The sequence below is a fragment of the Panthera pardus genome, unplaced genomic scaffold, assembly GCF_024362965.1.
Source record: "Panthera pardus isolate Hobbes unplaced genomic scaffold, ASM2436296v1 HiC_scaffold_26, whole genome shotgun sequence".
NCBI classification, from domain to species: Eukaryota; Metazoa; Chordata; class Mammalia; order Carnivora; family Felidae; genus Panthera; species Panthera pardus.
The window spans coordinates 6,675,663-6,700,369 of NW_026526832.1; the positions used below are offsets into that span (position 1 = coordinate 6,675,663).

The window sequence follows — 24,707 nt, forward strand, 5'->3', positions numbered from 1 at the left end:
AAGAAATAATGAATAGGGGCGCCTGGGTGGCTTAGTCGGTTAAGCAGCCGACTTCGGCTCAGATCATGATCTCGCGGTCCATGGGTTCAAGCCCCGCGTCGGGCTCTGTGCTGACAGCTCAGAGCCTGGAGCCTGTTTCAGATTCTGTGTCGCCCTCTCTCTGACCCTCCCCTGTTCATGCTGTCTCTCCCTGTCTCAAAAATAAATAAAACGTTAAAAAATTAAAAAAAAAAAATGAACATAAAGCCACTTTGTAAACTCTTTATCAGGGTTTATTCAGATTTGACAAATGTAATCATTTTAGTTTTTAATACACTTAAATTGTGCATATGTATACACATATCAAGTAGAAACAAATGCATAGTAAGTTTGGGGGTTGGCAGACGGTGGATGGACAGCCAAATCTCATCTATTTTTGTAGGGCCTGTGCACTAAGAATTGTTTTGTTGTTGTTGTTTTTAATTTTGTTTTAATTTTTTTTTAATGTTCATTTTTATTTTTGAGAGAGAGGGACGGAGTGTAAGTGGGACAGGGGCAGAGAGAGACACACACAAAATCTGAAGCAGGCTCCAGGCTCTGAGCTGTCAACACAGAGCCTGATGTGAGGCTCAAACTCATGAACCGTGAGATCATGACCTGGGGCGAAACCAGACACTTAACCAACTGAGCAACCTAGACACCCCTTTACATTTTTTAAGGTTTGGGGGTAAAAAATCAACAACAGAATATTTTGCAGTATGTGAAAATTAAATGAAATTCAAGTTTCATTGTCCATGAAGTTTTATCAAAACACAAACACACCCATTTGTTAGACTGTCCATGGATGCTTTCATGCTACAACAGAATTAAGTAGTTGGCTTTAGAGAAAGTTTGCCAACTCCTATACAACATGGTAAACACACACACCAAAACCCTTAAAATGCTTGTTAGGAAGGTAGGATCGTAAGTAATCTCATATTGCCTCTACCTTTCCAGGATGATATGTGATATTACTTTCTATAAAAAAATTAAAAAAAAAAAAAACAACCTGGAAAAGGGCTGTAATAGCTTCTGATTTCCCTTCCTCCACTGCATAGTTCTTTCAGTTCATCTAAGTCTTTCCCACACCAAGTAAATAGCACCACCAAATAGACCAGGCTAACAAACTAGGAGTTAGTTATCCATGACTCATTCCTTCTCTTCATCCCTTACCATCCACCCACCAGCACACCCATAGGCTCTTCAAAATATATTCCAAATGCTACCACTTCTTTCACCACTACCACCCAAACCCCAGTTGTCACCATCTTTCACCAGTACTCCTTCAAGAACCTCCTACCTAAGACCTGAGGTTGTAGGGGTATGAGCAGGGAGGGACTTAAGGAGTAAGGTTTGGCAACAGAAGAAAATATAAATAACTCACACACACTCAAACAGTCTAAAATTTAAGTTTTATTATTCTTGTTCTCATTTTGGGAAGAATATTTCAAATCTTAAAACAGTTCTTCACCATCACCGCCCCCCCCCCCCCATTTATTTATTTACTTATAGGACTTATTTAGGACTATATTCTCTATGCTGTACCTTTCATCCCTGTGACTTATTCATTCTGTAACAGGAACAGTTCTTTAAAAAAAATTTTTTTTAATGTTTATTTATTTGAGAGAGAGAGAGAGAGAGAGAGAGAGAGAGAGAGAGAGAGAGAGAAAGCACGAGCAGGGGAGGGGCAGAGAGAGAGGGAGACACAGAATCCGAAGCAGGCTCCAGGCTCTGAGCTGTCAGCGCAGAGCCCCACGCGGGTCTTGAACTCACGAACCATGGAGATCGTGACCTGAGCCAAAGTCAGACTCTTAACCAACTGAGCCACCCAGGCACCCCCGGAAGAGTTCTCTTAAAAGGAATCTTTCAGCTTTCATTTAACAAATCCTAAATGATTTCTAAATTTAAAATGAAAAAATAAATATTCCAGTTGTAAAACACAGCACTGAAAAAAAATAAAGCCCAATTTGACTTCTTAATGTATCCTGTGACCAAGAAAATGTATTAAATGTTCTTTTATAGCTCTATACTTTAATTTTAAAAATTTATTGGTTGAATTTTTCATAAAATACTCATTCTCCAATATTCAACATAAAAGAACATAAGCAAGTGAAAACAGTATGGTGTACTGGAAAGCATACTGGATTTCTGAAGGCGTAACACTTGTTTCACTGTACTAATTATATGATCTCAAACTAGCCCTCTTAAATCTTATAGCTTCCTCATTTGTAAAATAAAGATACTAATGCCTACTCTTCATATTCTTGAAATTTTAAAAAGTAAACTCTAAAATATAAATATAAAATGTTAACAACAATCATTGAAATATATCCTTTTCTCTCAGTCTACAAAGTTTCAATTTCCTCTACATTATTTTTCAAATGTAAAAAAGAATTTTATTGAAATATTTACCATATAGTTATATTAACCAAGACAGTGTGGTATTTGCTTAATGATAAACATAGCAATCTATGGAACAGAACAGAGAGTCCAGAAATAGAGTGACACAAGTGGATAAAGGCTAATCTTCTCAATAAACGGTGCTGGAACAAAGGAGTATCAATGTGCAAATCTTACCTCATACTATACACAAAAATTAATTCTAAAGGGATCACAGACCTAAAAATAAGAGCTTAAATGATAAACTTTAAGAAGAAAATAACAGGAGAAAAACTGACATAATAAGAAATATGTATTTGATTTCTGCCTCCAGTTCCTGGCACAGAACTCCTAAAACCCTTGGGATTTTCTGAGTAATAGGGGTGAGAGGAGCTGAGTTTATGCTAACGAGGTAACTTTTAGAGAATGGGGGCTGGTTACCAGAGGAATCAACCGGGTAATCAGAGAGTTGGAACTTGCAGCCCCTCCCCCTAAACCTCTGGAGAGGGGAGGACTGGAGATTGAGTTCAGTCACCTACGGTCAATGATTTAATCAATTGTGCCTATGTAATAAATCTCCTTAAGAACTCTAAATGATGGAATTCAGAGAGCTTCCAGTTGATGAACACATCAAATTGCTGGGAGGGTGACACCCTCAGAGGGCAAGGAAGCTCCACCCCTCTTCCCACATGCCTTATCGGATACATCTCTTCCATTTGAATATTTCTGAGGTGTAGCTGTGTAATAAACCAATAATAGTAAATAAGGTGTTTTCCTGAGTTCTGTGGGCCAATGTAGCAAACTGTCAAACCCAAGGAGGGGGCCACAGAAATTACCCATTTATAACTGGTCAGTCAGAAGTATTTGAGACCCAGGGTGCCTGCATGGCTCAGTCAGTTAAGCGTCCAACTTTTGATTTTGGCTCAGGTCATGATCTCATGGTCCTGAGATCAAGCTCTGTATTGGGCTCAGCATGGAGTGAGGAACCTGCCTGGCATTCTCTCTCCCTCTCTCACTGCCACTTTTCCCACTTATGCATGCATGCTTGCTCGCTCGCTCTCTCTCTCTCTCTCTCAAAATAAATAAACTTTAAAAAGAAGTACTTGAGGCCCAAACTTGTAACTGGCATCTGAAGTGGGGGGTAATCTCGTGGGACTGAAGCCTTAACCTGTAGGATCTGCACTAACTCTAGGTAGTGTCAGAATTTCCTGGTGTGGAAAACCCCATACATCTAGTGTCGGAAGTGTTCTGAGTAGAGGAATCAGTTTTCTTTTAGAATCTTTGTGATCTCGAATTAACCAAAATTCTGAAATAAGACAAAAAATACATACTATAAAAGAAAAAAAAAAACAATGAAATGAACATCAAAATAAATTGCTAAGCTGGATTTTATCAAAATAACCGTTCACTCTTCAAAAGACACTGTTAAGTAAAGGAAAAGTTTAGCCACAATCTGGAAGAAAATATCCGCAGAGACCATCCAATTTTTAAAAAATGAGCACCATATGGTGCACCTGGGTGGCTTAGTTGGTTAAGCGTCTGCTTTAGGAATAAGGTCATGGTCTCACACTTTGTGAGTTTGAGTCCTGCATCAGGCTCTCTGCTGTCAGCACAGAGCCCACTTCATATCCTCTATCCCCCTCTCTCTCTGCCCCTCCCCTGCTCACTGTTTCTCAATCTTAAAAATAAATAAATAACTTGGGGCGCCTGGGTGGCTCAGTTGGTTGGGCATCCGACTTCAGCTCAGGTCATGATCACGAGTTTGAGCCCCCACATGGGGCTCTGTGTTGACAACTCAGAGCCTGGACCTGCTTTGGATTCTGTATCTCTCTTTCTCTCTCTGCCCCTCCCTTGCACGTGTTCTGTCTCTCTCTCTCAAGAATAAACATTAAAAAATAATAAATAAATAAACTTTAAAAAAATGAACACCATACATACAAATCCATAGAGGTGGAAAGTAGATTAGTGGTTGCAGGGGCTATGGGGACACACATATTCAAATGTTCATACCAACTTTATTCATAATAGCCCAAAACTGTAACAACTGAAATGTCCATCATCTGGTGAATGGAGAAACTAATTGGTGGTATATTCATATAATAAAGTGTTACTTAGCAATAAAAAGGAACAAACTACTAAACACACAACATGGATGAATCTCAAAAACATTATGCTAGGTGAAAAGCACAAAAGACCAGACTGTAAGGTCACAGCTATATGAAATTCTAAAAAAAATAAAATACAGCAATAGAAAGTAGATCAGTGGTTGCCAGTAACTGGAGGTAGAAGGCACCACTGCAAAGAGATATGCGAAAACTTTCTGGGGTAATGGAAATGTTCTGTATCTTTTTAAAAAAATGTTTATTTCTTTAAAAAAATTTTTTTAAACGTTTATTTATTATTGAGAGACAGAGAGACACAGAGCATGAGCAGGGGAGGGGCTGAGAGATGGAGAGAGACAGAACCCAAAGCAGGCTCCAGGCTCTGAGCTGTCAGCACAGAGCCTGACGCGGGGCTTGAACTCACAAACCGCAAGATCATGACCTGAGCCGAAGTCGGACGCTTAACCAAGTGAGCCACCCAGGCGCCCCCAAAAAATGTTTATTTCTAAGAGACACTGTGCATGCAAATGCAGGACAGGAGCTGGGGGAGAGTGCCAAGCAGGCTCCACACTGTCAGGGAAGAGGCCAATGTGGGGCTCGATTCCACAAACCGTGGGATCATGACCTGAGCCACATTCAAGAGTTGGGTGCTTGACCAACTGAGCCACCCAAGTGCCCCAGCAATGTTCTATATCTTGACTATTACAATGGATACACAACTATACAAATTTTTCAAGGCATAATTACTGTGCACTTAAAATTAGCACAGTTTATTGCAGGTAAAGCATAATTCAAAAAAGCTGATTTTTAAAAAATGAAATCTCAAAACTACCCTTTATTCTTTTTCATTAAAATCAAGATATGATAATGAGGTGTTCTGTAATGTTTCAAAACAAATGACTGTGAGAATCTGCTATCAAGAATGTATCTTAGAGTCACCTGGCTGGCTCAGGTGGTAGAGCATGTGCCTCTTGACCTCAGGGTTGTGAGTTTGAGTTCCACAATGGGTGTAGAGATTGCTTTCAAAAATGTATTTTATTTGATAACAAAAATGCCAAATTACCAAAGGAACAGAGTACGCTTAGTTTTGAAGAAGTACAATACTTTGACAAAATAACAGACTGGCTTATCTAGGATTACACAAAATGTCAGTGATAAGAGGTAGGAAGAGATTAATAAGCAGGGTAAGAAGACGATTCTCAACACCTTGCTCTAAAGACATTTTCTCATACAACTCATAGGAATGTATCTTTTTCTTATCTGTTGGTTTTCAAATTCCCTCATTTTCCTAGGGTGTACGGTTAAGTCTGTCAATATCTTATGGCAAAAAAAAGGGATATTGAAAGTATCCACAGAAGATTCCCCCCAAAAAGGTAGTAGAGTAAGGGTTGAAGATGAAAAGTTAAGTTGGAGCCAGGTGGCAGGGAAGGTTGGAGACCCAGCTAAAAGTTTATCTCATAGAAATTGGAAATGATAAAAAGTTTTTAAGCTGGGTAATAACAAAATGTTGATATACTGAAAGAAGAATCTGGTGGCCATATGCAGGGTAAATCAGAGTATGAAAAGATCAAAAGCTAAAACATTCATTTGTAGACATCAAAACAATTGCCTAAAGTGGATCAGAACATTTAAAACCACATCAGTGGTTTTCAAACTACCGAAATGACTTCTTTGTTGTTGTCATGACAGAGTCATATCCCTGTGAGTTCTGTCCAAAAAACATCTAATATCATCTTATAGGTGCTACTACCAAACAACTGTTCAGAGCACAGCAAACAGCCCAAACTACTCTAAATACCAAAGTAGGTGTTAAAGTCCGGAAAGAAAGAGGGCCAGAAGGTGAAAGAGGTGACCTCATCCTGATCACACAACCCACTGTTTGCCTCCACCATCACCACCACCCACAAACAGCTGTCTGGAGAGCTCTGCTGCATCCTGGGAATTCTCCTGAGTAAATACATAGGAGTCCTGAATCTAGGCTGATAAACAGACAAACCTATAGTAATTAACCTGGTAAAAAACTACATATAAGATTTTATAGAAATACAATCAAAATTCTTCCACAAGAAAAAATGTTAAAACTGAAAGAAATACATGTCCAAATACTAAAAAATACTACAGTAAACAATAAAATTTTAAATATGAATGATGAAACAAAAAGACTAAGAATCTGAGAATGAACATCTAAAAAAGTATATATGTAAAATAAATAAATAAAAATAAAAAAGTATGTATGTTCCAAATCCCTATCATAAGATCAAATGCCCAGGTATGATAACAAAGTAGCCTCAGTACAGTTGTCAATGTTTTACCTGATTTGTATCCCCACGATTACTTTTCTCTAAGCTTATCTGACACAACCAAACCCCACACAGGTTCTATCATTATCTATTCTATGAAAAAAGGATAGTATGTTTATAATTGACAATGCAGACATCAATGTTTATACAGGATCATTGACGTCCTACTGTAAATAATTTAATGAAAATTGTTTATCGTCTATCTCCCTTCACTGTAAGCTTCAATACAGCAGGGGTTTTTGTTTCTTTTGTTCACTGACATATTCCCAGTATGAAAACAATTCCTGGTGTGTAGCAGTTGCTGAATAAATATTTGCTGATCTATTAGATTTTCATTTTGGGAGCTTTCAGTCACCAAAAAGCTTTCACAAATATTACTATAATCATCATCCCCATGTAAAGGTTGTAATAACAGGTTCAGTTTTGTTCGATTTACTTAAAAGTCACACTTAAGGTTTTTTATTTTTTGAGGGTATTTTTTAAAGTTTAAATTAAGATGTTTGTGTCCTTTAGAAAGTTATTAATTTATGTAAAGTGTCTGACATAGTTCCTAAATCACAGCTGAATAAATGTTAGTGTCTTTGCCTTGCTACCCTCTTTGAAAAAGTTATTCAACTGAACCAAATTTCTTGAAATGTAGTCTATGAAGTATAGCATCAATGACTGTTTCCTAAAGGAAGTATACTGAAGACTGTAGACTTAACTAACAATCACAGGACTCATACTCCAACAAAGACATAGAAAAACACACGGCGCCTGGGTGTCTCAGTCGGTTAAACGACCGACTTTGACTCAGGTTATCATCTTGAGGTTCATGGGTCTGAGCCCTGTGAGGGCACCGTCAGCACAGAGCCTGCTTAAGATTCTCTCTCTCTCTGCACCTCCCAAACTTGCGCTTTCTCTCTATAAATAAATGTTTTAAATGTTCTAAAATTTTAAGAAGACAGAAAAGGCAAGTATCTTAGAAAACTACTTACACAGGTGACAGAGAGAGGATATAAGTCACAGAATTCACTGCTTTAAATTAGGATGATACCAGGAGAACATAGTTGATAACAGTGGCATAGGTTGAAAATTGCAACCAAACTGGTCTCTATTGGTAGGTAGCCTGTCATTTTCTCAGGTATATGGGAGGAGGACAAAAAAAAAAAAAAAAGTAAATATCATTCCTTTAAGCGATTTCCAAGAGCTGGAGTGCTACTATGTCCTGACCTCTATTTTTCTGCTTACACCCTAAACAAAGACATGCTTCTAAACACAAAACAAAACAAAACGAAACAAAACAAAACAATAAAAAGGCTGGATGGTGGAGGCTTAAAGGAGCCCTCCATGTTTCCAAAGCTTCCTATACTTCATCATCGCAATTCTTACTACTTTGTATTTTAAAAGCCTACATTATAAGCTCCATAGGGCTCTGTTTATATCTGGAAGAGTGCTGAGCACATACCAAGCATTCAATAAATATTTCCTGAATAAATATGGCCTGAATCCCCAACAGAATTAAAAGCTTCATGAGAGCAGGGATTTCAAGTGTCTCATTCACCAATTTTCCAATGCACTTAGCCCAGAGTATGATCCAAAGAAGCTAATCAAATTCTATTTACTTAATGAATGTGTTTATGACCAGAAAACAAAAAATAAAATAAAATAAAAAAGTAGTCTACATGAGACACAAACCCACATACTTAGCCATTATAGTATGCACTAGTGAACCAAAATGAAGAGTTTCACAGTGTGTGTTCCAGCATGCATATAATCATTGAATCTCATTCACAAAAATTTCAGGAAGTCAAATATTAATCACTTTCCCAATCATCTTGCTTTACTCTAAACTTTGTTCCCCAGTACTTTATTGCAAATAATCCACAAACTAGATCCTAAAATTTCAGAAATGGTTGTTTATGTCAAAAACATATCCACACTAATTATAACTGGAGAGACTAAAGAAATAAAATGAATGCCAAGAGGTACTCAAAGCAGTCAAAGAAAATCAAAGGCTATGCCTCAACTAACTGAAAACAGGATATCCTTCAAAGTTAAAAAAAAAAAACAAAAAAACAACCTACTCACTCACCAACAGGATTCAGTTATGACACTTTTCTGGAACAAATGGCTCAAAGAAAACTGCAAACAAATTTTGTCATTTGCTCTAATATATGTCACTTACACATCAGCATTCCACTATCACTTAAAGATCAGCAAAAGGTAGTGATATCGAGACCAGCATGCAAGAGTAGAAGATGGTTTAAGGAAAAACGTAAGATATCAACACTAAACAGTTTTGTTTTAAAAAGGGAAGTCATCTCAACTTTAGGAAGTCATCAATTTTGGAAAGTCAGAAAAAATACATTCTCTGGAAAAAAATTAAAAAGGAAAAAGAAGTGCATTCTCATGGAATATGACAAAAATAATACAGCATAATTTGACTCCATAGTACACTAATATCTCACTGAGCCAGAGATTTATCTTAGAAAAAAAAAAAAGATAATATTAACAAAAGAAAATACTGGAAGTATAAACAGTCTACAATTCAAAACATATATATACAGGGGCACCTGGGTGGCTCAGTCGATTAAGCGGCCGACTTCGGCTCAGGTCATGATCTTGTGGTTCATGTGTTTGAGCCCTGCATAGGGCTCTGTGCTGACAGCTGAGAGCCAGGAGCCTGCTTCAGATTGTGTCTACCTCTCTGTCTGCCCCTCCCCCACTCATTCCTTTCTCTCTCTCTCTCTCTCTCTCTCTCTCAAAAACAAACATTAAAAAAAATTTTTAACATATATGTATACTTATCTGAACCCTATGTTTTAAATATATCTATATACATAAAATCAAGTTTGTGAACTAAAAACCTCATGCATTTTATTAAGGTCCTCATTCAGAAGTCTATTATTTTCCTCTGAAAAACATGTGGTAGCCTGTTATTCAAATAACACCAACATTAGCAATATTTATTAAGTATGATCTTATCCCTGTAGGTGCTATACCATGCAATTTCAATAGGCATAGGCCTTGATCTTTAGATTCCTCTTTTTTTGAGATTCAAAACAATCCTTACACATAAGTCAAACCAGCTTTGTTATCTGGCTTCCTAGACCACAGCAAATTTAAAATTGGGAATCAAAAGAAAGGCTAGACTGGAAACAGTAACCAATCCGGTAACAATGAGCACCTCTAGAGCCTAGAGTACCATTTCGTGTCCAAAGGAATGATGTTTAGAGAAATAGCTGACTGCAGAAATTGGAGCAAGAAGTGTAAAAGAAAGTTTGAACACTGTCACATCACAAAGCAAGGAAATCAGCAAAGACCACTAGAATTAGGACTCAGGAGTTGATCTAAAGATGCTTCTACAGGTCAATCATGGGAAAATCTGAGCATAAAAAAAGATTAATGGCAACATGCTGAAACACATAAAATACGTAAAAATCCATAACTTTCAATTTAAATATACAGAAGACAAAGAAACATGCTTAAAAAACATCAAACGATATACAATCAGCACTTATATTAAACTCTACAGAACAAAAGGTCTAGTTTAACAAATTGCAAAGGAAAAAGAAAAAGGAAAGGGAAATACATATTAAAAGACTTAAGAAACACAGCAACCAAATGCAATATATGGATCTTGTTTAAATCCTGATTTAAAAAAAACCACTGTAAAATGACACTTCTGAGACACTCAGGAAAAGTGACTGGATATCTGATATTAAGAAATTACTGTCAAATTTAAGGTCCAATAATGAAAGAAGAGTCACAAACTCAAATATTATGGGTGAGATTTCATAACAATACAATAAAGCACATTGATGCTAGCTGATAAGCAACAGCAAAGAAGACAGTTATAATTATGTAGAGTCATTTAGGATATGTAACAAACAGCGCTACACAAAAGCTCTTGAAGGCACCACTGTGTTACAGCAAAGAACCATGACTGACGCTCATAATAACCACCATCAGTCATCAAGAATAAGTTAAATTATGCTCTAGATACACAGCTTAAGGAGATGAGATGTCCAAATAATGAATACAATGCATTAAAGTTTATATTTATACCTGCTGAGAAGGAAAGATTGATCACAATTTTGTAAAGGAAAAAAACATGGTTGATTTTGCTGCTTAAATATATTTTCTTTCACCCAACCCCCCTAACATACACAGCACCTAACAGTACTTTGCTCCAAGATAATTGCCAACTGTTGAAACACAGTAATAGTAATACTACAGAATAGTAATGAATATAATCCTGACTTCCCACTAACAAATATCTTCAAATTAATTTACATTAATGACCTAGTCTATGGTTTGACACAATTTTTAGGTGTAAGATAAAACACTATGCAGTTACAAATTACTAAAAAACATAAAAAATGTTAGCTAACTAAAGACTCAATTCAAACTCTCATCTGAACCCTATTAAAAATTATATAAAATAGATATGCATGTTGTTATGGGTTGGATTTTATGTCCACATCATCTCATTATGTCAAAAAGCAAGAAAGTCCTCAAAAGAATGATGGGAACATATCAAAAGAATGCAGAAGCTAGCATGAATGGGCATCCACTAGCCAAAATGGGGCCAATGTGAGCATCAAAATAAATAATGGATTAGAACCCATTGAAAAAAATAGGATACCTGAGTCCATACAGAGATAAATAAACCAATAAACTGAAAGTCCAATGAGGAACAGAATATTTACAAAGTTTCAAAGCACCTCCTACAAAATACTTACTAATAACAACAAAAAAAATTTAAGTACTTTTACAGTGCAGAAGCCAGGTAGAGACAACACCTTAATCAAATGATCAAAGTGGTCATCAGTAATAGTACATTTCAAAGATATGCGCCACGTGACAGGATGCAATGAAACAAAATACAGTTTTTCACCTTTGTGGCATTTGTGCCAAGGATGCAGGGCTTGAATTGAATCAGGAGGAAACGTCAAATTAAGGAACATTCTACAAAACAACGGGCCTGTAATCTTATAAAGTATCAAGATCATAAAACCCAAGAAAAGACTAGACAGCTAGAAGACTAAAGAGACATGACAACTAAATGCAATATTTGATTCTGAACTGGATCTTTTTGCTATAAAAGACATTACTAAGACAATTAGCAAAATTTGAATGGGTCTGAGGATTAGATAGTAGTAATGTATCAATATTAATTTCCTACTTTTCTTAGCTGTAGAATGGTTATGTAGGAGAATGACTTTGTTTATAGGATGTATATAAAGTTATATATAAAACATTTTTTTAATGTTTATTCATTTTTGAGAGAGTGAGAGAGTGTGCGCGAGTGGGGGAAGGGGAGGGGGGGGGGGAGGGGGGGAGGGAAGGAGAGAGGGAGGGAGAGAGAGGGAGAGAGAGGGAGAGAGAGGGAGAGAGGGAGAGAGGGAGAGAGGGAGAGAGAGAGAATCTGAAGTAGGCTGCAGGCTCCAAGCTGTCAGCACAGAGCCCGACATGGGGCTCGAACCCACAAGCTATGAAATCATGACCTGAACTGAAGTCAGACACTCAACCAACCCAGGTGCCCCTAAAGTTATATATAATTAAGTTCAACAACTAAATTCTCAAAATGTTATGAACATGAAGACCGACACCCCACCACCTCTTGGGCTAGAGTAATGTTGCAAATACATGCCTACAGAGGTCAGGCAATAAAATACCTGAAACAAGCTAGGTGTAAGGTAAGGACTGAGGCTGCTTATCTGACATACCACTTCGTGCATATATAGATCATGTGGAATGCAAGCCCACAAGGGCAAGATCATTCCATTTTTTCAAGAGAAACCAGAGACCCAGATTTTTATGTGAAATTTCCCAATTTTTAAAACACTCAAAAGTGCCAAACAAAACATGTCTGTCGGCTAAATTTGAACCACAGCTGCCTCAGGCCCAAAGGCATGTTTCTCAAACTGAGACCTAGGGATAAAAGGAAACCACATGATATACATGGAACATATTCTTACAGCCACAGTTTTATCCCATGAGTTTGTCTGGAATTTTCAGAGAGAGGAGACATTTCTATACTTTTAAAATGCTGTATTATGGAATTTAATGCAAAGTTCATATGATTTTTTAGTAATTTCAAACTTACAGAAAAGCTATAAGAACAAGAATAACACAAAAAATAGCCATACAGCTTTTACCAATTTCACCTATTGTTAACATTTTACTCATCTTTATTCGCACATGAGCCTCCTCCCTCCTTGCATATACATATACGTGATTATGCACATGCATTACAAATACAGATATACATATAAAAAACACACATACATATTACATAACTTTTTCTGAACCATTTGAGAATAACTTACATATACCATGGCTCTTTATCCTTAAAAACTTCTGTGTTTCCTAAGGAAAAAAAAAAAATACTCCCTTCCATAACCTTAGGATAGTGAAAACCTTCAGTAAAGGTTTTTATCTAATCTGCCATCTGCAGTCCAATTTTATCTTATCTGCCATCCATAGTCCAATTTTGTCAAATGATCCAATGATACCCTTTATAGCATTTTCCCTTCTACTGTAAGATCCAGTCTAGGATCACATATTGCAATAGCTGTCATGTCTCTTTACTCTCCTTTAATCTGAACATTCCACAGCCTTTCTTTGTGTAATTAAAAAAACAAACAAACAAAAAAACCACAAAACCAGTCTTTCCACCATTTAAAAAAAATAGGATGCTTCCCAATTCAGAGTTCACTCAAGATTAGATTCAAGTTATCCATTCGTGGATGGAGAACTACATAAACGATTTGTTCTCAGGACATTATATTCAGAGGCACACGATGTCCACTAGTGCTATTCATTTTGATCACATGCTTAAGGTAGTGTCTGATTTCACCACTATAGAGTGTATAGAGTTACTATTTTTCCCCCTTTGAAATTAAAGAGCAATATATGGGGAGATATTTAAGACTATGCAAAACAACCTGCTCCTCATCAAATATCGCCTTAGATTTAGTTATCTATCAATGATTGGCTATACTCCCAGGTCCCTCAGGTGTAGTGCTCACTTCCCCTACTTTAGGAGCATCAATACAATGGTTTGAGTGCAAGACTAGAATATTAGGCCAAGCTTCTAGGAAAAAAATGTATTTGAGCCATGCCTTAAAGACCGAATATACATTTTTTTTTCTTGAGAGAGAGAGAGAAGTGAACTGGGGAGAGGGGCAGAGAAAGAGGAGAGAGAGAGAGAGAGAGAGAGAGAGAGAGAGAGAGAGAGAGAAGGAGAGAGAATCTTAAGGCAGGCTCCATGCTCACTCCCTGCAGAGCCCTGACATGGGGCTCAATCCCACAACCCTGGGATCATGACCTGAGCTAAAATCAAGAGTCAGACACCCAACTGACTGAGCTGCCTAGGCACCCCCCCACCACCAAAGACTGGATAGATTTCAAATATCTACTGAGGTGGAGAACCAGTCAAGACACAAACAACTTCATCAGGAAAGCTAAAAAAACACAACATGGTGAATCCTTCTGCAAAGTAAAAAATATACCCTAGCCTAACAGTTTTATAAAACCATATTTCTACATACTGAGTTTGCCTGAATTACACTGATTCTAGAACTATAGATATATTTTACTGCTAGTGATACTAACTATATTCCAATCATTATATCCAGATCCTAAAAACTTTTGGAAAACAGAGCACACAGTTCATTACAACCACTTCTGATGTTCATCCAACTTTTCATATGGATGTCAACCTTCTCACCTAGTCTCTCAAAGATCAGGATCAGCCACTAAAAGTATATATTTCATCTGACTGTGACCCATAGTAAGAAATAAATTTTACACTGCAACCTACAGCAAACATACACAACCGAAATGAAAAGCTTCTTGAAGCGATATCATGTGAAGCATTGATATCTTATAATCTTTTTTTTTCCTCCTCCTCCTTTTTCTTCTCAATGTTGGTCTTGATCCCAAATAAATTTCAAAGTCCATAATTATAAGTCATGCACAAGACCTACATTTGAAAAACACTACCCTAGGGGTGCCTGGGTGACTCAGTGGGTTAAGCGGCTGAGGCTCAGGTCATGATCTTGCAGTTTGTGAGTTCAAGGCTGGTGTCGGGGCTCTGTGCTGACAGCTCAGCTTCAGATTCTGTGTGTGTGTGTGTGTCTCTCTCTCTCTCTGCCCCCCCCCCCACGCTCTCTCTCTCAAAAAAATAAACAAATATTAAAAAAAAAATTTTTTTTTAAAGAAAGAAAAACGCTACCCTAGAACCTGGCATGGAGTTCTTTACCAGATTAGATTCCCAACAAAGTCTGGGACAAAGTTTTCACTCCAGGTGAAACAAGAAAAACAAGAACACAATGAGTGATTTTTTAAAGGACTCTATTCTGAGATTGTATATAATTTTTTCATCTTCAAAAGCTCTTTCTTTTATGAAACAATGGTGAAAGTGAAAGTTGTAAGTTGTCCATCATATACTGGTCCCCTAATTTTTTCCCCACATTTTGCTGGATCATAAAATCTCCAATGTTGTGCTGTGAGCTTTCAAAGACACACAAGAGTGTTAGTCTTCAACGGGTTTATAATTTGGCTGGAGTAACTAATAATAATTCTAAGACTCGTCATAATTATTTCTACCTTATAAGAAGAAATATCCCGTGATAAGTCCCCTAAGAATGCTCTTAGGATAACAGTTCAGTACTTTGGGCTGGGAATGAATGAAAGGGAACAAACAAGGAAAGGCATTTAGAAAGGAAACAGTATTTGAGTTGGGCCTTGAAGAAATAGTCACAGGGATGAAAAAGCACCAAAATTTGGGGAACAAGACACAGGTCATCTTTGGCCAGAGCTTAAGACTGTACAAGGAGATAATGGAGGACCTAGAGAACAAGGCTAACTTGTTTGAATTCGGTCATCAGGGCAATGAAGCGGAGAGAGTGTATGGCACAATCATAGCATTGCCTTAGGAATATTAACCTGAAGCCCCCCTCCTCCGACCCCATATAAAATAAACTGGACAAGGTGGAAATTCTTTAGGCTATGCAATAATCCAAACATGGAATAATTAAGTATTTGAACTGTAGCTGGGGAAAAGGAAAGCAAGGGATGAGAAAAGGGGACAAGAATTGAAAAGTCCCAGAAGACATTTTAATGTGGCAGGCAAAAATGGCAAGGGATCAAACATGGTTCTGATATTTCAAGGCTGGATGATACAGACGATGGATAATAAGGAAAAGAAGCTGATTTAGAGGAAGAGGAGTTCAGATTCAGGATATGTTAGATGCAGGAGTAGGTTATAAAGAGTTAGTAGTAGGGTACAGAAAAGAATATTGAACTCCATCAGAAAAATCAGAGTTCAGGGCACTTGGGTGGCTCAGTCACTTAAGTGTCCCATTCTTGGTTTAGGTTCAGATCATAATCTCACAGTTTGTGAGTTTGAGCCCTGAGATTGGCTCCATGCTGAGACTGAGAGTGTGGAGCCTGATTGGGATTCTCTCTCCCGGCTCTCTACCCTCCCCCACTTGCACTTTCTCTCAAAATAAACTTTAAAAAAAAGAAAAAGAAAAATCGGAGTTCAAGTGGAAAAAAATGGTCAGTATCCAAAAAAAGCAAAAAAACAAAAGCACAACAAAACTGGATCTATAGTATGATTTTAACTGTGTAAAAAATTAGGCATAGAGGGGTGCCTGGGTGGCTCAGTCAGTTAAGCGTCCGACTTCAGCTCAGGTCATGATCCTGCGGTCCATGAGTCCAAGCCCCGCACTGGCTCTGTGCTGACAGCCCAGATCCTGGAGCCTGCTTCGGATTCTGTGTCTCCCTCTCTCTCTGACCCTCCCTGCTCGCTCTTGCTCTCTGTCTCTCAAAAATAAATAAACATTAAAAAAAAAAAATTAGGCATAGAAAAAGACTAAAAACAAGTATATCAACATGTTAACATCGGCTGCATACAGATGAGCTAAAGGAAAGATCATTTATTTTTCTTTCTTCTTTGTATTGTGTTTTCACTGGATACAAAGTCAACAAATTAGCCACCCCCCAAAAAAAAGTAAGAAAGGAAAAAGAAACACCTGGATTCAAATAGTCTTTTTTTAAAAAATCACAAACTCTCTGAACCTGTTTCCTCATCTATAAAAGGAGAATAATTTCTTCTCTCCCAAGATTAGTGTGAAGATTAAGTGAGATAAAGTACTTGTAAATTATAAAGCAATATGCAATGTTAAGACATTATAATAGTCTGAGAGAGCTAAAATTACAGGACAAGAGATCATACACAGATACAGAAATAAACTCCAGATTTGAGAATCTTCCATACTGAGGTTATAGCTGAAGTGGATTACTTCCTTAGACTTATTAAAAGTCTTAGAACCTACCCATTTCAAAATAAAAATGTTCTTCTCAAATTTCTTAGGAATACTGAAGTTTTACATGCTATAGAAATAGACTCCTAGACATAAAATTAAGACAATACTTTTCCTACATGTTACTCAAACATAAGGTGGAAAAGACCTAGTAATTTCACTCCCTGTATTTGGACAGCTAAATAAATTATTTCATTGTCTTAAAAAGCCAGGCTCTATAGAGGTACATTTAGCAATCTCCACATGTTCTGTCTCGGAAGTTACATGCTTTATACATAGCACAGCATTCTAAATGGTGTTTCTCCTCTCTAGTCCCATTTCTGGTCCTTCCTCATGCTTAAACATCTCTGGGTATCTATTTAAAACCAGAGAGTAAACTCCTAAAGGACAAGAAGCATGTCTTATATTTGTCCTTCCCATAAGAACAACCAAGTACAGTACTGGTCACAAAACAGGTACTAACCCACATGCATACTAAGAAATACTCTAAGCTCATGTCACAGATGTTGTAGTAACCATGTAAGAGTTACTATTCATTTCTTATATAACTTAAGCCTATTTTCAGCCCTTCAAGAGACAACTAATAAATAAAAAGTTCCCCAATATTGTATGAGAAACATTTTTATGTGAATAAACAGTGCTTAAGACTAGATTAATACTTAAAAAATCACATACTGCACTGTTTCTTTAAGAGTATATATGAGATGAAAATAGTTCTAATATTGTGATGTTAAGATTGTTTTCTTAAAATATTTAATAAATGGAAGCACACTGCTATTGTTTGTTCATATACCCTGTCCCAAAATGTAAGATTTCTTACATTTACTAACCCTACTTTCATTTACTGACATTTTTATTTTTAAAAACTTTTGAGTTTTGTTTTTTAACCTTTGGAGCAGAAAGTTAAAACTGATACGGTTAACTACAGGCTTTTTTTTTTTTTTTTTTTAAGTATAAGCACTGACAAACCCCTAGGCTAATTCCAAGATAAAAGTCTTAAAATTAAAACCTTTGTGGGGTGCCTGAGTGTTTCAGTTGGTTCAGCATACGACTTTGGCTCAGGTCATGATCTCACGGTTCGTGGGTTCAAGCCCCACGTTGGGCTCTGTGCTGACGGCTGAGAGCCTGGAACCTGCTTCGGATTCTGTGTCTCCCTCTCTTTCTGCCCCTCCCCTGCTCATGCTCTGTCTCTCTCTCAAAAATGAATTAAACATTAAAAAAAATACCTTTGTTATGAAAAAGAGATGCTAAAAAAGACTAAGGATGAAATGCACCTAAGTAAGTCTGGGCGCGGGGTGGGAGGGCTAAGTGTGTGTGTGTGTGTGTGTGTGTGTGTGTGTGTGTGTGTGTGTGTGTGTGTGTGTGTAGTAATTTGAAGGCAGGATATCAAGATAGATTGTTCAGGGTACTCCCCCCCCCCAATTTTTTTTTTTAAATTGTTTCCAAAGTAGCTGCCTTTTTAAATTACCATAGTCTGTGAACTAAAAGATTCTATGCCTAAGGGAAATTCCAGAGTACAAGCACCTGCCAGCCAAACTGCCTAAAATTCAGCGGCGGCAGAGATTAAACGCATCCTTTACTTTTTATGTAAAACAAAAAGTAATACAACAGGTATATAATTTCAATGTGACACATATAACATAACCAATCCCCTAACACTGCTCTCAACAATTTCAAAAACCACTACAGTTTTAATTGCCATTGTACATCTTATAAAATGCATATAATAGTGTTTTCCTTATCTAAACACTCAACCATTATGGGTACAGTTTGAATTTTAAGATTTCCACTTTACAAATGGATCTTATTATTCAGCAGAAGACTCCCTTAAATAATCAGCTTCTCTGGAATCATTCTGTTTATAAAGCACCTAACTTTTCTGCTTATATAAGTGTAGTTTTCTCACATTTTTTTTTCAAGAACCCATCTGGTATACAAAAGGAGATATACATGTATACCTCCTTGAGAATAAATAAATGCTTTCAATACTTGTGGCCCCAGAGGAACTTCACATGTTTCGAATTGTCTAGTTTAAAAAAAAAAGTTTTAAACACCTTCTAGAATACAAGTGCTTGCCTTTACATTCATGGCTCTCTTAATGATAAAATAAGGATCAATGTAAGCTCTAGACTAAATGAACTGCAGGGAACAGAAACAAGCAATTTGGCAAGAGCTAAGCAAAGCTCTGTTTAAAGACTACCAGTAAAATATACCAGCGTTACCCCTCCCCCACCCCTCATCCCTTAGAGGTTTCAATTAAGATGGGGCCTAGTTTTGCTCTTACAAGGGGGACAGAAAGAGAAAGCACAGAACTCCTGTTGAAAACTAGCTTCATCAGGAGCAGCTTCAGAAATACTTCCAGGAACCATTTCTTTCCTTCTCTGTTGACAGAGGTTCCTCTCTTTAGAGAGAGGCATCTCCCCTGCAGCTGATCAACACCATATCTAAAGAAAAGTCTCATTCACTCAAGGACGGCATCAAATGAATACAAAAAATATCTACCGTTGGGGTCCGCTATAAAACTCTATGAAAAGTGAAGCCCCAACAACGGTTCATCTTCACAGTCCAATCTCTCATATCAGTTGCCTCATGAATTGGATAAGAAGGGATAAAGTTATTTAACAAGGCGTATCTACTGTTTCAAAATAAACTTAAGTGCCCCCAATTGGTAAGAAAGACTCCCTCAAAACACTTAGAGAAAACGAAGCCTTGGCAAGCCTTCCACAAGTCCTTGGAATCAAAAAGAAAAGAAATAAAGGCGGATTTCTACTGAGTAGTCACCCACCATTCCTAAAAGCTGAGGAGCCGACAATGCAGCGATATCTCAGTCCCACAACATCTCCCACTATGCTCAATTTTTGCCCTAGCATACGATCACTTCTTTGTGAACATATAGGACAAGTCTTTCAGTCATGCTTAGCGAATAAATGCACCCATGAGGCTTAAAAAAAAAAAAATTAAAAAGCAGTGAAAAATTGATGCCTCTTTAAAAGGAGTCAAGAATGAAACAACCTCACTATGTAAGGAATTATAAGACATCAAAGGTTAGATAATGGGCAACAGGTGCCTTTGGGAGGAAAGAGAAACACTCAGTTGTCTCCTATTTTAGGATTTCCACTCTCACAGCACTCTAGTGTGTGTTTTTCTTTTCTTCCCATAGAGGGTCAGGGCCAAAATTATGGTTTTTACTATTTAATACCAGTAATGGGTCCAATGCTCTTCGACTAACTTTTTTACTTTAGATTTAAAAAATTCATCTAATCCCAACATGGCTGAATAAAGTATGGCCTATGGCCAGATCATGCACTGATCCATGAACACGCACCAACCAGGGATTTATTATCAAGAAATGCAAAAGAAAGGCTTCTGAAGACAAACTACCTCCACATAAAACACTGAAAATATAAATCCAGCAGCAGGTATCACATAACTGCAGAATCAGCCAAAGCAGAAACTGTTTCTCTCACCATCCTAACAGTTGAGCTCAATCTTTACAGTAACCAGATTCCAATGGCCTCAAAGAATAGTAATTCCAGACACAGATTATAGGGCAGTTGAGTACCAGCCTCTAGTTCTGATTCCCTTAGTTACAAAATTTACTACCTTTATTCTGGTGAAAGGGAACACTGGAAGGATACTGCAGCCTACTTAATAACCTCTTCCATTCCACAAAGACAACATATTCCAAAAATGGAGAATCCTTTCTTTCCCTGACAGAGGCCCCCTTTCCTATGGATTCACTGGGCAGGATTACTTCTCCCCAGCATGCTCGCAGAGCCAGAAAATACTTCTGCTTTCACTCTTCTTTTAAAGAGGGTCCCCCAACACACATGCACCTCTTCCTTTCCTGTATTAAGCAAATGATGCTTCAGTGCTTCTAGTTCTCTCCACCACTGCAAAATGTTCAGAGAAGTGGAAGGAGAGAAGGGAAGTTGTCAGACACCGAAAGATACTTAAAAGCAGCCTCCAAATTTAAAGTGAAGACTGAGGGGGGGGGGGGTGCCCTCTTCCTGAAGAGGGAATGGGGGTCCGTACCCTAAAAAGGGACCCTCTGCGTGGGTGAGGGGTGCCTCCACTCTGAAAGAGAGTTCAGTATGTGGAAAGGGGGAGGAATGTTGTGCCCTGAAGCGAGGTCAGGGTTTCAGAAAGGGGTGCTCCAACCCTGAAGATGGGTCTGTGGGGGGAGCCGTGAGTGTATGGGAGGGGTGTACCAGTTACTGGGGGGGGGGGCTCTCTGAGAGAGGGGGTTTCCACTTTGGGGAAGGAGGGCCCTGCACTGAAGGGGACGCTGGGAGGAAGGGAGGGTCTTGCTGGGGAGGGCTGGGCATGGGGGAGGGGAGGGGTTCTGAGTCCACCAGAGCCAGTAGAGGGGCGGCAGCCTCGAGGGGAACATGTGCAGTGGAACTACTACCATCCCCAGGGGCAGGGTGGAGAGCAGGGCCTGGGCTGTGTTTGTACAGAACAAGGCTCCCACCCTGCGCAGAAGCCGGAGGAGTCCCCAGCCGTACTCACCGAGGCTGCCGGCGAAACCGTCCATCTTGCGGGGAAAGCGCCGGGCTCGGGGCTCAGCGGGGCGGGCACTTCATTCAGCGGACCGACAGACTGGCCAACGCTGAGCCTGACCCGCTCACTCTCTAGGTCGCCCGGCTCGACTCCTAGCCCCCGCCTCCGTCGTCCGTCGGTCCGTCCGCCCCGGGACAGTCAGCCGCGGCCGCCCGGGCCACTTCTCCGTCAGGTTGAGAGCCGCACCGCTCCGCCGCCTGCCCGGCCTCCCTCCCAGGCAGCAGCCGTGAACGCCGCGCCGCGCCCCGCCCCCGCGCCCGCGCGCAGCGGTAGCTCCGCCCCCGCGCACGCCGTCACGCTTCCGACTCCGCCTCCCACGTGACAACACGGAGGCGGGGGCTTGTCGACCCTTCCTTCTCACCTTGCTTCGGCCTCGGGTTCCTGCCTCCTGGAGCCGGAATAGTGGCTGCGCTTGCGCAGTGGTCCTGCCGAGGGCGTAGGACTTGGGTCTTGAAGCTGGTTACGAATAGGTGGCGATAAGGGGTGGCCTCAGGCTTGAGATTCTCAGGAGCATCGAGGGACTCTCTCTCGTAGCCCCCAGGGAGCCTGCGGAGTACCCCTGAAGCCCAAGTCTAGAACCCCTTGGACAAAAGATGGTAACCCCGTGGGTCCTACGAGGACACCAAGGAGGCAACCAAGATGTGGGAGGATTCCCTTCCTCGGGTTCTCCTTCTGTCCCAGTAGGGGATATATGGGGCAAGTGTTCCTAACTCAAGGCCACCACCAATGCTAGGGCTCAAGACAAACTGGAGACAAGGAATGTTAGTGCTGGACAAGACCCTTGCCTCCTTTTCAGGGAGGACACTGAGCCTTAGAAAGGACGTGATCTGCCCAAGGTCATGGAGCCTGGTCGAAGCAGAGCTAGAACTCAGACTTCCTTACTTCCCCTGATGTTCTTTGCACCAGAGTTGCAAAGCAACCCCTTACAGGGCATAACATAGGACTGCCTACTAATGAACTCTAACAAAGGGTTTTAGTAAAGTAAGCCTGAGTTCTCAGCCCAATTCCATGTGACTCAGTAAGGTGAGCGTCAAGTCTCTAAACTTATTTGGGATTCACTTTATTCATTTGCAAAGGGAAGGACTGGACTTGTAACCAAATGATGTACACAACCTTCATCGTCCTCCTGTCTCCCCTGCTCACCCTGTTCTTCATCCTTCTGAAGACCTTCCAGTGGTTTCCAAAGTTCCTCTTGGGACTTGGTTGTGTGGATCAGAGTAATAAAGAGAACTGTGAGGTGCTCATCAACTAAATTGAGGTATACAGCAATTAAAAGCTGAGATAGAGAGGGAGGAATTAGAGTCATTCTAGACAGGTTGCAGGTGAAAGGGACAGCCTGAAGAAGGGAGATGAGAAAAAGGAGGTTAGCAACTACCATAATGAGAGGGACTTAGAATTAGATGGTTAAAAGGATTGTTAAACATTTTGTTTCTGTATTGCAGCATACTTCTCCCCCCAGCCCTCGGGGGTGCCTCTTTCAAAATCCCCCCTAAAAATCCTCCCTAAATTACTTTTCATGTCCCTTTTGGATATCAGACCTATATGTCTTCTGAATATCATACCACGTAGAGACAGGCCATTAGGCAGCCAAGATTAGTTGAGGTTACAGACTAAATGGTATCCAGAGTTTCCTCCTGTTTCAAAATTAAATTATTTACCTACTATGGGCATTTTTATATCTGTAAGTTCCTATTAAGCCTAACCACTTAATGTTTGAGAAGCCCCAGTTCTGACAGCTGGTCTTCTGTGTCTGCAAGCTATACTCTCTGCCTTAGGTCAATTAAAAGAATAAGGACTTCCACTGATATACTAGTATACAGATATATATTTTTTAATTCAGAGAAGGAGTCACCTTTTGTGCAGCCCGAAGCTTTTACTATTGGTGGGGCCCTTCTAAAAAAAAAAAAAAAATCTATCTATCTATATATATATTCATATATATATGTATACATAAATGTATAAAATTAGGTTAAATGGAGTATTTATTTAGAGAAAAATCACAACAGATTACACATTTTAAGAAGCCTACAAATACTACAAATCTTACAAAATCAAGAAATATAACATTTAATTACTGGATGTTAACTCCAATTTGTTTTTTACTAAATTTCTCGGTTGCATACTCTGATTATTTCTTCATATGACAACGATTCTTTTTTCTTAATAGATATCTTTTACGGGGATCCTGCTATATAACAGGTTTTATATCCAGATGTTTTATACACCTAACCCTATTCCAGTGTTACACCAGGTCCATGAGATCAGTGTTATGAACATGACAGTGCTTTTTAAATAACTTTTTAAGAGAGGATAAAAAAGATAATTTAGTTTTTCCTCTAGCATGGTTTGTCAAAGTTGTCTTATTATTGGGATGTAGTTGGAATGCATAAAAAACCACTTTGCACACATAGTACAGGTTGTTTCTAGTATTGATGCAGGAATTCTGATGAATTCTATTTCATGCGATTCCCATTTTAAAAAATAAAATAAGTAGGGGTGCCTGGGGGCTCAGTCAGTTGAGCGTCTGACTTTGGCTCAGGTCATGATATCACAGTTTGTAAGTTCGAGCCCCGCATCGGACTTGCTGCTGTCGGCACAGAACCTGCTTTGGATCCTTTGTCCCCGCCTCTCTCTCTGCCCCTCTCCCACTCATTCCCTCTGTCTCTGTCTCTCTCTCAAAGATGAATAAGTATTTAAAAAATAATAATTTAAAAGAAAAAAGAAAATAAATAAAATGTATGGTGAATTTTAAATTATGCATACTGTATTTATTATTGAGTATATATTCCTGACTGAACTTCTATTTTATTTGACATCAGTGAGAACCAAATATATATCATGTATATAATGATTAGAAGAATATCCCCTGGGCTAACTTCTGGCTTTTTATGTTTCAAACCTTATTTCTCCCACAAGACCCACACACTTTCAGTGCTAGCCATATGTTCATAGCATATTATGACCCCTAGTCCTACCACCTCCATGACAGGATGCTGGGCAAATCAGTGCAATGGCCCATAGGA

The 24,707-nt window shown here is 38.9% G+C and overlaps 1 protein-coding gene across 1 annotated transcript in view; it reads right to left on the reverse strand.

The window, feature by feature from the left end:
* Positions 1-21,933, reverse strand: part of EML4 (EMAP like 4) — a 159,442-nt gene extending 137,509 nt beyond the window's left edge. Inside the window, exon 1 of the mRNA XM_019446369.2 lies at positions 21,634-21,933. Within this exon, the coding sequence (XP_019301914.1) occupies positions 21,634-21,658 (25 nt within the window). The 5' untranslated portion in view covers positions 21,659-21,933. The remainder of the gene's footprint in view (positions 1-21,633) is intronic.
* Positions 21,934-24,707: the final 2,774 nt, after the last annotated feature.